Source organism: Elaeis guineensis, unplaced genomic scaffold (assembly GCF_000442705.2).
Source record: "Elaeis guineensis isolate ETL-2024a unplaced genomic scaffold, EG11 Super_Scaffold_1000045, whole genome shotgun sequence".
Classification (NCBI taxonomy): domain Eukaryota; kingdom Viridiplantae; phylum Streptophyta; class Magnoliopsida; order Arecales; family Arecaceae; genus Elaeis; species Elaeis guineensis.
Window position 1 is genome coordinate 2,243,410 of NW_027332425.1, and position 16,152 is coordinate 2,259,561.

General features: G+C 37.8%; 1 protein-coding gene across 2 annotated transcripts in view; it reads left to right on the plus strand.

The window, feature by feature from the left end:
* Positions 1 to 5,966: 5,966 nt before the first annotated feature.
* The window catches only part of LOC105034683 (pyruvate kinase 1, cytosolic), a 158,045-nt gene continuing 147,859 nt past the window's right edge, over positions 5,967 to 16,152 (plus strand). Inside the window, exons 1-4 of one of the 2 annotated variants that reach the window (XM_029261699.2) lie at positions 5,967 to 6,302; positions 6,573 to 6,669; positions 6,867 to 6,964; positions 7,282 to 7,437. In XM_029261699.2, the coding sequence (XP_029117532.1) occupies positions 6,234 to 6,302; positions 6,573 to 6,669; positions 6,867 to 6,964; positions 7,282 to 7,437 (420 nt within the window). In that variant the 5' untranslated portion in view covers positions 5,967 to 6,233. The remainder of the gene's footprint in view (positions 6,303 to 6,572; positions 6,670 to 6,866; positions 6,965 to 7,281; positions 7,438 to 16,152) is intronic. The other variant, XM_010909921.4, reaches the window with a different exon arrangement.

Genomic DNA, 16,152 nt, shown 5'->3' on the forward strand with positions numbered 1-16,152 from the left:
CATGCAGTGAGTCAGGTTAGCAGGTTCATAGTGTAGCCTGGCAGGGAGCACTAGAGAGCTCTAAAGTGGATATTCAGATACCTGACGGGTTCAGTTGGAGTTGGCATCTGCTATGGACAGCGAGGAGGTGCAGTGGGATACTCTGACATGTCCAGGGAGGCTCAGGGACTGATTGGCGGTTATGTAGATGCAGACTTCGGTGGAGATGTGGATACCCGGAGGTTTACAACAGGCTTCATCTTTAGCCTGTATGGAGGTCCTATTTCTTGAAGATCGAGTCTGCAGCCTATCACGGCCCTACCCACTACAGAGGCAGAATACATCGGGCTGACAGAAGCAGCTAAGGAGGCAATTTGACTGAAGGATTTGTTGACGGAGATGGCCTTACTCAGGAGGCCATTAGAGTGCACTGTGACAGCCAGAATGCACTTCTACTAGCACAGAACTCAGTCTATCATGCAAGAACAAAGTACATCGACATTCGGTATCATCGGATTAGGAAGCTTGTGGAGGATGGCGAGGTGGAGCTGGTAAAGGTACACACCAAGGAGAACCCAGCTGATGCACTTACGAAGGTACTTCCATGGGACAGCTTTCAAAGATGTGTTGAGCTGATTCGACTGATGGACAGAGTGGAGCTGGTTGAGGTCTTGGGACACCAAGGTGGAGATTGTTGTGATCCAGGTGGTGTGCCCAAGGCCCAGGGACCAAAGCTAAGACCAAGGTCCATCATTCATGAGGGCTTCATGGAGGCTTAGGGCTAGTTGGGCCCTAGGTTGAAAGGCTGTGGGCCTTTCAGGTTCTTGAGATTATGTTATGTGGGCCTCAAGGGACCAACTCTTTATGGGTCAGGTCTGGACCCAGGATAGGTGAGATTAGGTCGAGTCATGGGTGTACATAGGCTTGGATTAACCTAATCTCCCATAGAGTTGGTCAAGGGAGTTTTGGGTTTGGGTCACTTGACCCTGTGTTTATATATACATGTACTGTATAGGTTTGATTAAGCCAAGAAATACAAGAACTCTTTCTCCCAATCTCTCTCTCTCTTCTCCCTCTCTCTAGCTATTCTCCATGCCCAGGAGCAAGAAACCCTAGGGTTTCTTGCCGCCAGGTCCATAAAAGGAAAGAAAAGCAAGGGAGGCGCTAGCCCCTCCCCCTTTGAGCCGCCAACTCTCTCTCCTCCCTCTCTTGCAGCCATCCAAACATCAGGTCCAGGACCTGAATCTTTTTCAAAGAGGTTGGTATAAGTTCCTCTCAGATCTAGAGTTGATCTGAGGTCGTTTGAGGCACGGGTGAGATCTCTATCAACAGATCTACAGAAAAGGCTGCAGCAGGACAGATCTGCAAGGTCTGTCTCCATCTACCTTCTTCCCTATCTAGAACATCCCGATTTGAGATCTATAATTGAAGACCTCGGTCCAGGCCTGATCTGGTTGGGTACCAGATCTTGAATTTTTTAGAGGTGATCTTAGAGGCGTTCTTCATCTGGAATGAAAGGCTGACGAAGAAGACAGTAACCAGGCTGATTTCGTCAAGGGCCTTAGATCGAGTCCAGAAGTCTCCAGATTTATTCGTTGCTGGTTCCATTGCACCCAAGGTCTGTGGGAGGAGCCAGGATCGTGCTCCAACAAAATCAACTATTGGTTAGATTGGATCAACTACTCTTTTTAGTCTATTAAGTCTTTGATTCTAACCTTAGGTCTAAACCAATTAAAAGAACCTGATTTAAGTTATCCCATGCCCCATATTTTATGCAATGTCATTAGATCTTTAATCAGAATTCTAGATCTAAAATATATTTCTTAATTCTTAATTAAGTATAGCATCAATATGGGTTAAGGTTATGAAATAATTTTTTATGTAAACTTTTTACATTAAATCATAATTTTTTTTAAATCAAATCTAAATTTTTATGATTTTCAATCAAAATAATTTTGATTAATCAAGATTAGATGTAACTAGTTTCTTCACAACTTGTATCACATACAACAACACTTAGAGTTTCAAGATCTAGAGTTTTATAGAAAAGTAAGTTTTCTCCTTTCACTTTCTTCTTCATGGGACCTCACAATGGCACCCCTACATGCCATGAAGAGTACCCCATTGAATGAGAAGAGAGGATCATGTAACCCTACTTGCTCCTGTGACTGGACGGCCTGATGATTACCCAATTCAAGTACTTTGTTACTCAGAATATCTAATCTAATTCACATATCATAATGTAAAAAATTTAGATCCAATCTAAATTATATTAGATCTGATTTTGTATTAGATCATATCTGAAATCAGATCATAACACATCTCATACATTGCTAAATCTAGATTTCAACTCTACATGCATATATGTTCATGTCATAATGAACCTTGCTCTGATACCATTTGCAGGGAAGCGTGGTAGGTGATGTGCATGCATTTTCAAAAATTTTGAAACAAAATATGCATAGATTAAATAATTTAATCTATAATGCATGCATAGATCAAATCTAAATCACCATATAGGATCTATGACATAAACTAATATGCATGTATACACATCTGAAATTTATAATTTAGCAAGTACAGATCATATCTATGTGTAATTATATCATATCTAATTCATATTTAGATTACATCTAAAAATTAATTGAGATCAAAATCTTATATCTGAGCGCAGGTAGTAGATCACTGCATCCGAAATCTATGATAGATAGTTCTTGATGATACTTGACAGCCGCACATGCATCTGACCTCTACAGATATCTATGCGAAGCCTTTGTGCTGATCGATCTCTCTGGGAGTGCTAGCTCGTGAAGATACCATCCTTTGGCTGATTTAAGAGGAACATAATAAAATTGAAGAATAAAGAGACCCTCTCTTTTTTCTTCTTGAATCCATGCATCTGATCTCTACAATAGAGATTAAGAGAAGAATCTTTTCTTCTCAATTTGCACGCATAATAGAGAACCTTTCTTTTTTCTTTTCACGCCCTTAAGAAAAAAAAATTTCTTTTATTTTTTATAATAAAAATCAGATCTAATCTAATTTCTATACTGAAAATCACATAAAATCTTGAGATCTAGAAAAATCTAAAAGAAGGATCCAAAAGAAGAATCGTTCTTCTCTCTTCTTCTCCCTTTTCTTCTTGATCTAGAAATCTAAAGATTCCCAGATGCACAATCTGATTTTTTTGATATTTTTCTTCTAAATTTTTATGTTAAAAATTAGATCTAATCTAAATTTTATTTTAAAAAAATAAAAAAAATCTGAAAGAAGAACTCCTTCAAGACTGCGCACAAGAAAGAAGATCCATCTTCTTCCTTGATCTAAAACTTTAAGAAGCCCCAAACCCAAACTAGATTTTTTTTGGTATTTCTTCTCTAAATTTATATGTTAAAAATCAGATTTAATTTAATTTTTATTTTGAAAAAAATAGAAAAAAATCTAGAAGAAGAACTTTTTTTTTTAAGGTTGCATGTAAGAAAGAAGATCCTTCTTCTTGCTTGATCTTTCTCTCATTGGGAAGAACTTTTTTTTTCTAATTTTTTGTTGTATAACCAGTAGAAAAAACTCTCTTTGATGCCCAAAAATCAGCAAGAAAAGATTAAAAAAAATATACCAAAAGAAGAGGAGAAAGTGGATGTTGCGAGCGGGATCTTGGGGCGTCCAACTCTTGGACGCCCCCCTCCTTGTTTTGGGTGACCATAAAGAGGAGATGGGGCACCTCCTTTTTCACGGGAGGAAGAGAGGAGAGGAGTGTGGCGCTTCTTCATGGGGCATGGGGTTTCTCACAGTAAAAAATGGGACGTGGAGAATTGATTAACACATGGGGTGGCATTGTTTTGAGTTTAGTCCTATTCCTAAATAGGATTCAAGATCTTGATCAAATTCTAACTAATTCTTGGATCCAATCCTAACTAATTTAGAAATTAGTTATAACAAACTAACTAATTGGATCCTAGTCTAATTAGGCCCCAATCCAATTAAACATTAGTTAGATTAAAGCTCCATTGATTTAGAAATTGATTCTTAATGGATATTAAGGAAGTTTTTTTTAATAATAGAGCTTGATCCAATCAAGTCTATTTTCAAATGGCATTTGATCAAATCAAAGCCTATTATCTAATAAGGTTAGATCCAATCTAAGTCTATTTATAAAATAATTTCATATTCATGTATCCTTAAGATTAATTAGAATAAGCCCTGTTATTCAATAGGCTATATCCTATTAATCCAAATCCAATCTAATTGAATCCAATTCAATTAGATCTAATCCAATCTCCATTACTCAATTAAATTGAGCCAATTAACAATCATATTATTAATTAATTTTTCTCTAATTCATCAATCATTAGTAAATTATTTATTACAATCTTTGCAAAAGATTAATCATCAATCAAATTGATAATTAAATCCTTCAACAATTCATAATCATCGATCAGCCGTTTGATCAGACAGGTACTTCTATGTGTGTGACCCTATAGGTTTGAACCTATGCCGGTAGTATAAGAATAATTTCTGTACTAATTGATGTAACCATTTAGCAATGGGACCTAACATCCGGATAGACCGAATGTATGCCTAGCAACACTCTAGAACCTATGTGGATATAGTTACCGTATAATTCATCCATTTGACACTCAATGCTCAAAGATGATTTTGGGTTAAACTGTCAATCCAGGATGAATGGTCAACATTATGTCTCAATCTCAAAAATCCTGTAACTCCTTACTTGGACTACTTTGGCCAAAATTTTGCTGAATTGAAACACAATGATGCATCATCTCCAATTTTACTTAGAGCGGTCAATCTCATCTTGACTCGCACTCAGACTTCAAAGTACTTGACTATATCCAAAAACTTTCCGTCACCGAATTAAAACTTCGGATAATCCGGCACCAAAGCACAGTTGTTGCTTGCAAGTCACCGAGGTAGCCTCAGGTCCAAGGGATGCATATACTCATATCCCATCAGAGCAGTCCTTGACAGCAGAGTGCTCCGGAAGTGGTCACGCTTCGTGAAATACATTCCTACATATCACCCATATGCCATATCCGTGTCACCACACGTCTTGATTTAGAGGACAACCAACTAATATGGCATACAACGACCTATACTCGATACAATTATTGTCCTTGTGATAATTGAATCATTTGATCATGAGCAGGATTTAAAAACCAATGATAAATCCTTCTTTATCATTTTGGAAGTAGTTCCAAGGACTTCATCATAATATATGAGTTTTATTTTAGAAGATATATTCCTGATGATGAATCTGTCAATAATATTTATTATTTTATAATTCATATACTTATATGAAGCACAACCATCTATAATCTCGATGATTGGTTTTAGAATATATTTTTCAATACTATCTTAGCAGCTTTATAAATACAATGTCCAAGCTTACCTATAGCTACAAATTTATTCAAGTATCTAAGAATATCCAATCATTTCTTTTGGTAAAATGCCAATCACTTGATGGTTCTCTTGAAGAACGTGTGAATTTTTTTAGATCGATGTATAATAAATATTTTATATTATTTATATGATTATGGAAAAAAAAATATGCATTATTTTAAATAATGATTATAATGACCTCCGGACATCCATTACTCTAATGTATGGATGGATCAAGTTTTAATGCCGAGAGGATGTTCATGAAAATAGACAGGATTGGTGTTTAGGATGTCAAATTACGTTTTTTTTCAATAATAAATATTGTCGAAGCCTATGATACATTACATAAGATAATGGAGAGCCTTTATTTTCATCTTATCCGCTTTCTAATAAGTACGTTTAAAAAAAAGTTATCGAATGCCTTTTTGAATGGTTGCTCAAACTTCCAAAGTTACGCATAAAAATTGATGCTTTGCCTTTTCTAGAAGCTCCTTGTTTTGAGTAATCGACGTGCGAAATCTGGATCCCGTGAATTTGCATTGTTTCGTTTAAAATATAATTCTTCATCCGTTCTTTCTTTACTCCAAGCACGTTCGCATGCCACCAACCTGGTTTAGCGGGAGCAGTCGCAGAGAAGCAGCCAGGCGTCCACCGACTGATGATCAGCAGGACAAAATACAATTATAAATGAAGTCACGGCAAAATAAAATAAGCAGCTTCTGTGCCTTCTTTCCTTTACCCCTCTTCTTCGCCCTGTTCTTCCCTCGCCGCTGCTACAGCTGCTTCTACTTGGGCGGTCGCCAGGCCTATTCTGCTTCAGCTGCTTCTGTTTGCTTCATCCGGCAGGAGAGAAGAAGATGCATTCGGGTCGCCTCCTTCTCGAGGAGCCCATCCGGATGGCCTCCATCCTGGAGCCCTCCAAACCCGTAACCTCGCTCTCAACCTCTTCCACCATCTAAACATTTTTTTTTTCCCTCCTTTCCTCCTCCTTGTCAATGGATTCTTTTCTATCTTATCTTGGTCTTTGTCGAATTTTAACGCCTTTTTCCGAGATCCTTCTACGCGCGTCACGGTGGTTATATGATTCGCGTCTGTGTTTTTTCCCCCTTTTGGTTGAAAATCTTCATGGGAATATTGAGAGGGATTTGCAGCTGGAGTCCTTTCACTGACCTTTGATTTGGTATTTGATGATGCAGAATTTTTTCCATGCGATGACCAAGATAGTCGGGACGCTGGGTCCAAAGTCCCGAAGTGTCGAGGTGATTTCTGCCTGCCTCGAGGCTGGAATGTCTGGTATGCATCTACTTTTGATTTTTATTTTTTTCTCCTTTCTCCTTTCTTTCTGCTTTTTCTTATATTTGAAGCTTGCCTTCAGTTGGATGTTTTGTGCTTATCTTTTAAGCACGAATAAGAAAGCCTGCATTAGCTTAGTTATCGAATGCTTCTATTTAGTGGGCTCTGGACCATCTAATGGACTTTTCTTGTGGCAGTGGCACGCTTCGACTTCTCATGGGGGGACATAGATTACCACCAGGAAACCGTGGAGAACCTGAAGAAAGCTGTCAAGAGCACCAAAAAACTGTGTGCTGTAAGTTTGCCCATTTGCCTTTAAGAATCAAGTAATAGGAACGAGTTTATCTATACCAATCATCAGTATCTTTACTCAGATGATTTCAAAAATTGTACTCTTTTCTTGCTGTGTATCTTCTTCTTCCTCATCCTGAATATTGATATTTTTTTCCTCCAAAAAATATTTTTATCATTTTTTCTTTTGCTCTTGATTGATGTTCTTGATGCAAGCTGCTTTGTCAAAGGTCAGAGTTCTACCTAAGCAATTTTTTTCTTCTACATGGTACTTGTGCCTTTCCAAAGAATTAAATTTCACTGGGTGCCTCACTCTTCCAGGTCATGTTAGACACGGTGGGTCCAGAGTTGCAAGTGGTCAATAAAAGTGAGCGTGCTATTTCACTTGAAGCAGATTCATTCGTTGTTCTGACACCTGATCAAGAAAAAGAAGCCTCGTCTGCACTGTTGCCAATAAACTTTAGTGGATTATCAAAGGTAGGTATCATCACTCTTCATATTGTCCTTGTTGCCATTTGATGATGCACGACGGTTTGGTGAAACCTCATAAAATTGTCTTACTGCATATGAGACTTGAGTAAATTTGGTGCTTATCTGAATGGGCATGCTATATGCTTCCTCTATTCCTTTTTGCTTTTGTACTCCAGCAACCTATTTGGCACATGTTGATGATGTTTCCTTAAATTCATTTGCTAATAACCATCGAATCTTAATTTCCAGCTATTTACTAATTCATCTTCTCTATTTATTAATCTGAATTCTGTTGACGAGTCTTGCGTCTTTACCTTTCCTTGTATGCTATATTGCTATAATTAGAAAAGATCCACATAATATCTTGTCTCCCGTTTCATGAAAATGATAGAAAAAAAATTCATAAAGAAAGAAAAAGGTGAAATGAATCTTATGGAAAACTGAAAAAGGAGCTACCTCATTATCAGGCAGATAAGTAGACAAATTGTCCAGCAAGAACAGAAGAGATTCAATGACTTAGTGTATGGGGAGAGAACATTCTAACTCAGTTGAACTATTTGTTTTAAAAATGAAATGCATATGACATTAGAAACCTGGACATGACTCCTGTTTATGTCATCCTTCTTGACATGGAGCCGGGAAAGAGACCTTGAGTGTGCGAGCTCTGCAAGGTAAGGCCGACCTAGTAGAGCACATCGTAGTTGTTTGGGAAGGGTTTGCAATCTCAGCACGATGAAGGGGTTATTGGTTCCGAGAGCCAGTGCACATAGATCATCATCGGCCACTAGAGGCCACAATAAGAAGCATGGTACAGGATAATACAGGTTGTTATGATAGACCATGATTGGAATGAAATCCTCAAAAGAAACTGTATAAAACAATAACATTTGGCAATTCTAATATTAGTTTCATTGTTAATCTAGTTTTTTTTAGATGTTATGTCCCCAAATGTATTGGACATTTTGAATTTTCATAGTGCAGACTACCAAAATCTAGGTTTACAACCTCGATATTAGATTCTGTACTAGTACCATGCTGGTATGGTATAGGTATGCTCAGTATGGGGTTGGTTCGACATACCGAAACTTGGTATATACCTATACCAAGTCTCGATTTACAATACCCTTATGGTGCGATACACTTGGTATGGGTGGTGCATCTTGACCAAAACTATTGTAAAATTTTGGCTCTTTTTAGTATACCTCAAATCAAGAACCGTTGAACTGGAATCGGATCTCGTGCTGGCCGATCAGTGATACGAGTTCGTATCGGTCCATGTCGGGCTGAATCCATAGGGCAGAGAATGGGAGAGGGAGAAGAATGAGAGGAAGAGAGAGAGTGGGGAGAGAAGGAGAGGAAGGAAGAGAGGGCCTCTGATGGTGTCCAAGCTCTTATTGAGCTCGATAAGGATGGAGGGAGAGAAGAGAGAGAGAGAGAAAGAGATGCTTACTGGATTATCGGAGGCCTTCGGATGGATGGCGACACTGCCACAACCTCTTCGACGGCCGACAAGCCAGCATCGGGGATGCAGAGGGCGCTCGAGGCCTTGTTTTATACTTTTCTTGCCTTTTATCGAGCAAAGTCGGCAATGTAGTTGTTGACTTCACACTATTTTATTTTTTAATAATTTATGTTGAAATTATCAACTTCAATGGAAATTATAAAAAAATAAAATATGGTGAAGTCGATAACTATGTTGCCGACTTCATCCGATAAATGGCAAAAAAATATGAAATAGGGACGAACTCCTATTTTGAACTCGAGGAGGGCGGAGGCCCTCCTCCGGCCTCGACCACCCTCAGCGTCTCTTGGCGTTGGCTCATTGGTCATCAAAGAGGTTGCGACAGCATCGCTGTCTGTCTGGAGGCCTCTAAAGGCCTCCAATGACCTAATAAGCATATCTCCCTCTCTCTCCTTCCCTCCCTCCCCCTTATCGAGCTCAGCAAGAGCTTGAAGGCCATCGGAGGCCTTCTTCCTTTCCCTCCCTGTCCTTCTCTCCCCCCTTCTCTTTTTCTCCTTCTTCTCCCTCCCTCCGAGATGGCCACTATGCTGTTTTGTACGTCGGAGCTGGATCGGTATTCCGTCGATATGGTTCAGCATGGCCTGAACTATTCAGTTCGATGAATGTTGCCTCAAACAAAGATAGCTGCCTAATGGTATATCAAAAAATATATACCATTATTGGAAAAGCTACGATATGTCATTACCATCAAAGGGATAAAAAAGGAGAAGAAAATGGATAGCACTTCGTAAGAGAATGAAGAAAGGTGGGAGGTCAAGGAAGTGCAAGAAGAAAATATTGTTGAATTGAAAAAAATAGTACACCTAATATCCTTCAAAGGTCAAAGGCATACTCATGATAATGTGTTTCCATACCTCTCTGTGAGTCGGCACTCTTTTTCTAACATATTCCAAATTTTTCTCCCATAAATAAAGAACGGGCAATATGGTTAGTTTTCTTAAAGGATTTGATTTGAGAGAGCTCGAAGTAAGAAACACACATAGAGTAGGACTAAAGCATGTAACTATAAAATGCAAGACTTGTTGGTTTCCGTCATGTAGCGGAAAGTGAATTTTAAAAATTTTTAAACATGCATATCGAAAGCTTTAACAATTAAAACTATCGAATCGAAATCCAAACCCTAAAATCACTTTGTAGATATCAAGCAAAACAAAAACAAGCATGCAAAGAGATAGAAATTTATATTCTTCAAATGAGCAGTATAGTAAGTAGGTGATCTCCATGAGACTTCAAAATAAAAGTCCTCCAACGGTGATCCACACGGAAGTTGGTCAAGGTCCTTCCTAATCGGTGTGCTGCCACAGTCTTTTTTCACAAGAATACTGTCGGCTTCAAACTCGAAGAACGATTGCACCAACACCCAGTTATCTTCGATTTTGCCATAAGGATCATGCCAAAAGAATTCTATTCAGAAGTCTCACAATCTAGGATTTGATTTTGGGCTTCAACACATGGAAAAATCAAATTCTAGGACAAGATAGCAATACTTGCTATTTTTCTCATCACTCTTTTTACAATTTTTTCTCTCAATTTTTTTTTGTCTTTTTTTTCAAATTTTTTCAAAATTTTTCTCCCTTATCACACTCTAAGTCTTCATGCGGAGAATAAATTCTCTGTGACTTTATTTGGTATAGAAGAGCCTTCACACAGAAGAACTTCTCTTCTGCGCCCCATAAATCCATCATAAAAAATCAGCATGTAATAAATAGGAATCTGGAGGAAAACGAGGAGATGGATAAGAGTCTTCATGAAGGACTCTTCCACTTCTCAACGTAATTAAGGATGGGTGGCATTTATTTTTGGGCGTGGAACCTGGTGGGCGTGGACTCTTTCCACACTTGAAATACTTCCAAGTTAGATAAGAGTCCAATTAAAATAGACCCAATCTAATTAGATCAAAGGCAACAGATCTAGTTTAGCTCAAACACTTTGAACTTAACTAAATTAGGAACTTGGATTAACATAATGTGCTAGCATATTAAATTAACCACTAGAATTTACACTAAATCGTAATTAAATCAGACCAAGATCAAATCCCAAAGTGTGTGACCCATTGGATTCCAAATCTAGCAAGTAGTGGACACAAACTCTTGACGTAATCTTAATTCGATCAAATTAGGTTAGCTCAAGAGTCCCAATCAACTAGGACTCTTCCTAATTAATTCTCGAATTAAACTTTTTAATTCTGATGAGTCCACAAGTCAAGATTGACGTCTAGCAATGTGTCATGACTACCCGAAAGATTTGAAATTTTGGTGAAAAATTATCGAAATACCATTCAGTGATAAGTTATCGTGTAATTTAATCTTTCAGTCAAACAACATCCTAGATGAGCTGTGGGTATGGAATAATGTCAAATCCAATTGTTTATCTATATGTATCTCAATCAAAAGGCGATGATTCAGTTGATGATATATTAGAAACTCCTTTCTAATTATCATCTTGCGTTGGCCAAAGACTTTCAGAATCATCGATCTATGAGATCACATGGGATGTTCGCTCTCTTTATTAGGAGTGATTGATCCCTTATTGATCACTCACAACCTCTATGCACACTTCACCACATTTAGAACACCCCATATAAGGATCAGAGAACCAAATTAGGAAGTGAACCAAAACATGGATTCATGTACACAAGGTACCATGACGATCTCAGGTCAAAGGATTACTTACACAACTCCCACTAGAGAACAATTAGCTGACATGTAAATAAGACCATCAGATGTTCTTTCGTAGGTCTATTCAGTGAACTCATTCTCTAATGAGCACCCACATTCTTATATTAGTATCACTACACAAGTGGTTGTGAGATCCACCACCCTCATTATTGAGCATACATAGGATATGCTAGTCTTATCGGTATCATTGATCTCTGACTCAATGAACCAATGACTGAAAATATTTTAGGTCATGGCTATCAAGGATTTAGGTCTTACTGGTATGATCTCATCACGATCCTAAAACCATTGTTCAGACCTAAGGGGTTCATTATAATCTTAAAAATAATAATAAGAGGTAGTATATAATGAATCGAAATGTCTATTTTATTAAATAACATTGTCAATTACATGAGTTTGGAAGACATTACAGAAAATATTCGATCGCATCCCATATGCGATTGGCTTGTAGGGCATTATTCTTTCAATCTCCTACTTACACTAAAGTCAATCGCCTTTGTATTTGATGCCCATGCAATCAAAATGGCGGTCAAACTGCTGCAATGACAAGGCCTTAATAAACGGATCCGCTATATTGTTCTTGGTATCAACTCGCTCTACGATCACATCGCATCTTTCGACTATCTCTCGAAAGAGATGGAACCGTCTTAGGATGTTCTTGGATTTATGATCGGACTTCGGTTCTTTGGCTTGAGCACTGCCCCAATATTGTCACAATAAAGGGACACTGATTGTTCCATCTTCGGAACGACATCCAATTTTGAGATAAATTTCTTCATTCAGATGGCCTCCTTAGCAGCCTCATTAGCAACAATGTACTCAACCTCAGTTATCGAGTCAGCAACAGTTTGCTGTTTGAAATTTTTCCAACTTACTGCTCCACCATACAGGGTGAACACATATTCAGATATAGATTTGCTATCATCCGGATCAGATTGAAAACTAGAATCAGTATAACCTTCCAATTTTAAATCAGATCCATCGTATATAAGAAAAACATCTTTAGTCCTTCTTAAGTACTTGAGTATGTTTTTTATAGCTTTCCTGTGATCCTTCTCGGGATCAGCCTGAAATTTGCTTACAATGCCCGAGGCATAAGCCACATCAGGCCTGGTACACAACATAGCATACATTATTGATCCTATAGCTGAAGCATAAGGAATAGAACTCATTCTATTTCTCTCTTCAGGTGTCTTAGGAGACATCTTTTTAGAGAGTTGTATGCCATGTCCTATGGGCAAGTAACTTCTTTTATTTTCCTCCATGTTGAACCTCTTTAACACAAGGTCTATGTACCTAGATTGGGACAAGCCAAGCATCCTTTTTGATTTATCTCCATAGATCTTTATACCAAGTATATAGGATGCTTCACCCAAGTCTTTTATGGAAAACTTCTGTGATAGCCATGTATTGACCGATTGCAATATGGGGATATCATTCTTAATGAGCAGTATGTCATCCACATATAAGACCAAGAAATAACAGCACTCTCATCAGTCTTCTTGTACACATAAGGTTTATTCATATTTTTGATAAAACCAAACGATTTGACTGTCTCATCAAAATAGATGTTCCAACTCCTCGATGCTTGCTTTAATCTATAAATGGATCTATTTAGCTTGCATACCTGATTTGCTCTCCCATTAGAGATAAATCCCTCTGGTTGAGTCATATAGACTTCTTCCTCAAGGTTTCTATTGAGGAAGGCAGTCTTGACATCCATCTGTTAGATTTTATAATCATGGTATGCAGCAATAGCAAGCATAATCTGAATAGACTTGAGCATGGCTACAGACGAAAAGATGTTTTCATAATCAATATCTTGTTTTTGTCTGAAATTTTTTGCCACTAGTCTGGTCTTATAGGTCTCTACCTGGCCATCTGCTCCAATCTTCTTTGGAAGATCCATTTGCAGCCTATTGGGATCACACTCTCAGGTGCATCAACCAAAATCCAAACTTGGTTGGTATACATGGAGTCCATTTCGGATTTCATAGCATTGAGTCATTTGTCAGAGTCACTACTTATGATAGCTTTCGAGTAGGTCGTGGGATCATCATTCTCAATGATGTGGCATGTGTTGTCATTCTCAATGACAAATCCATACCTGAGTGGTACATTAGGCACTCTACTTGACCTTCGGAAAGGAGATGTGTAGTGGCTGTGCCTCAATAATGGGCATATCTGGTTGAGAATCAACTTTTGAATTCTGGATAGGTTGTAGGTTTTAAACTTCTTCAAGTCCAACAGACCTTCCACTGCCCCCTTCTTGGATGAATTCTTTCTCCAAGAAAACGGCATGCCTACCAACAAACACTTTTTGTTGAGTAGGATGGTAGTAGTATCCTATACTCTCGTTGGGATAACCCATAAATCTGCATTTTTCTGATCGAGCACTAAGTTTCTGTCCATCAATATTTTTCACATAAGCAGGGCAACCCCAAATCTTAAGATGTTTAAGACTAAGTCTCTTCCCTTTCTATATCTTATATGGAGTGCTAGAGACAGACTTGGAAGGCACTTTGTTCAAAACATACGCAGCTACCTCGAGAGCATATCCCCAAAAGGAGATCGGAAGATTCATGAAATACATCCTGGACCGCACCATATCTAATAAAGTGCGATTCTTTCTTTCCGCAATATCATTTAATTGTGAAGTGTAAGGAGGTGTCCACTGAGAGAGTATATCATTTTGTTTTAAATGATCGAGGAACTCACTAGTCAAGTATTCTCCTCTTCAATTAGATCGAAGAGTTTTAATATTTTTACCAGTTTGTTTCTCAACCATTCTTTGATACTCTTTAAATTTGTCAAAAGCTTAGGATTTGTATTTAATGAAATATATATTTCCAAACCTAGACATATTATCAGTAAACGTGATGAAGTAAGAGTATCCACCTCTAGCTTGAGTCGACATTGGACCACAAACATCAGTATGTACAAAGTTCAAGATGTCACTCGCCCTTTCTCCATATCCAATAAATGGAGTCTTTGTCATTTTACTCATGAGATAAGATTCACAAGTTCCATATAATTCAAAATTATAAGGATCAAAGAATTTATCTTTGTATAACTTGTTAATTCTTGACCTATTTATATGGCCAAATTGGCAGTGCCAGAGGTATGTGACATTCACATTATTTCTTTTTCGTTTCTTCATATTATCAACATGAAGTACATTATCATTAAGTGACAAGAATAGAAGACCATTATCAACATAAGCACTTCCATAAAATTTGTCAAAAAAATAGATATAACAACTATTATTCTTAGCTTTTATTTCAAAGTCTTGTTCTAATAACAAGGGTATAGAAATAATATTTCTAACAACTTTAGAAAAATAATAATAGGTCTTCAGTTTCAAAACTTTGTCCGAAGGCAACTTTAAAATCTTGATTCTCATGGCTTCGGCCTGAATGGACTCTCCACTAGCACCGAACAGCTCGAAGTCATCTTTATTCAAAATCTTTATTTCTTGCAGACCTTGCAATGATTTGCAAAGGTATGAGTCACAGATGGTATCTAATACTCAAGAATCTAAAATTGAAGTACTTAATGATAAATTTGTCTGTATCATATACAAACTTTTAGCAATATTTGCTTGTTTCACAGTTGCAAGGTATTCCTTGCAATTTCTCTTCCAGTATCCATCCTTGCCGTTGTGATAATAAGTACCTTTGGCGGAGACCTTCTTCGCCTTCTTTTTGGAGATGCCAACCTTAGGGTTCAACTTTTTCTTGGAATCCTTCTTGCCTTTCTTCTTATTGATCTTATCAACAAAAAGAACTGAAGCCTTTTCACTTTTGAAATGGCTCTCTGCTGTTTTTAGCATATTTAGCAGCTCAGGCAGGCTGATATTCAGTTTGTTCATATAGTAGATGACAAACTGAGAGAAAGAATTGGGGAGAAACTGCAGGATCAAATCCTAGCTAAGTTCACCATCTATAGCGAAACCCAACTGTCTCAGACAAGTAATCAAATCAATCATCTTGAGGACATGAGTTTGCACAGAGGTGCCTTTAGTTATCCGGGCATGGAACAACTGCTTAGATATCTCATATCTAGCAGTTCGACTTTGTTCCCTATATAACTCTTTAAGATTAAGGAGTATAGAAGGAACATTTATATCCTCGTGCTGTCTTTGAAGCTCATTGTTCATCGAGACAAGCATGATGCACTTGACAGTCACACTGTCATCCTTTCTCATCTTATATGTAACCCTTTTCTCTTCAGACATATCTTCCTTGATCGTATCGTTTGCAGGTAAATTCAGTATGTAGGAGACTTTCACCTGAGTGAGAATAATTCTCAAATTTCTCAACTAGTCCACATAGTTTGGTCTGATCAATTTGTTAGCATCTAGTATGCCTCGTAGCGACAGTGAGGATGCCATGTATACAGTAAATCTACAGTAACAAAAACATAATATAAGCGGACAACTCATGATGACATGCACAACTAGATTAGGACTTTTGTCTAATTATGTCTCACACTATTTTAACGAATTTAATAGCTCTCAAA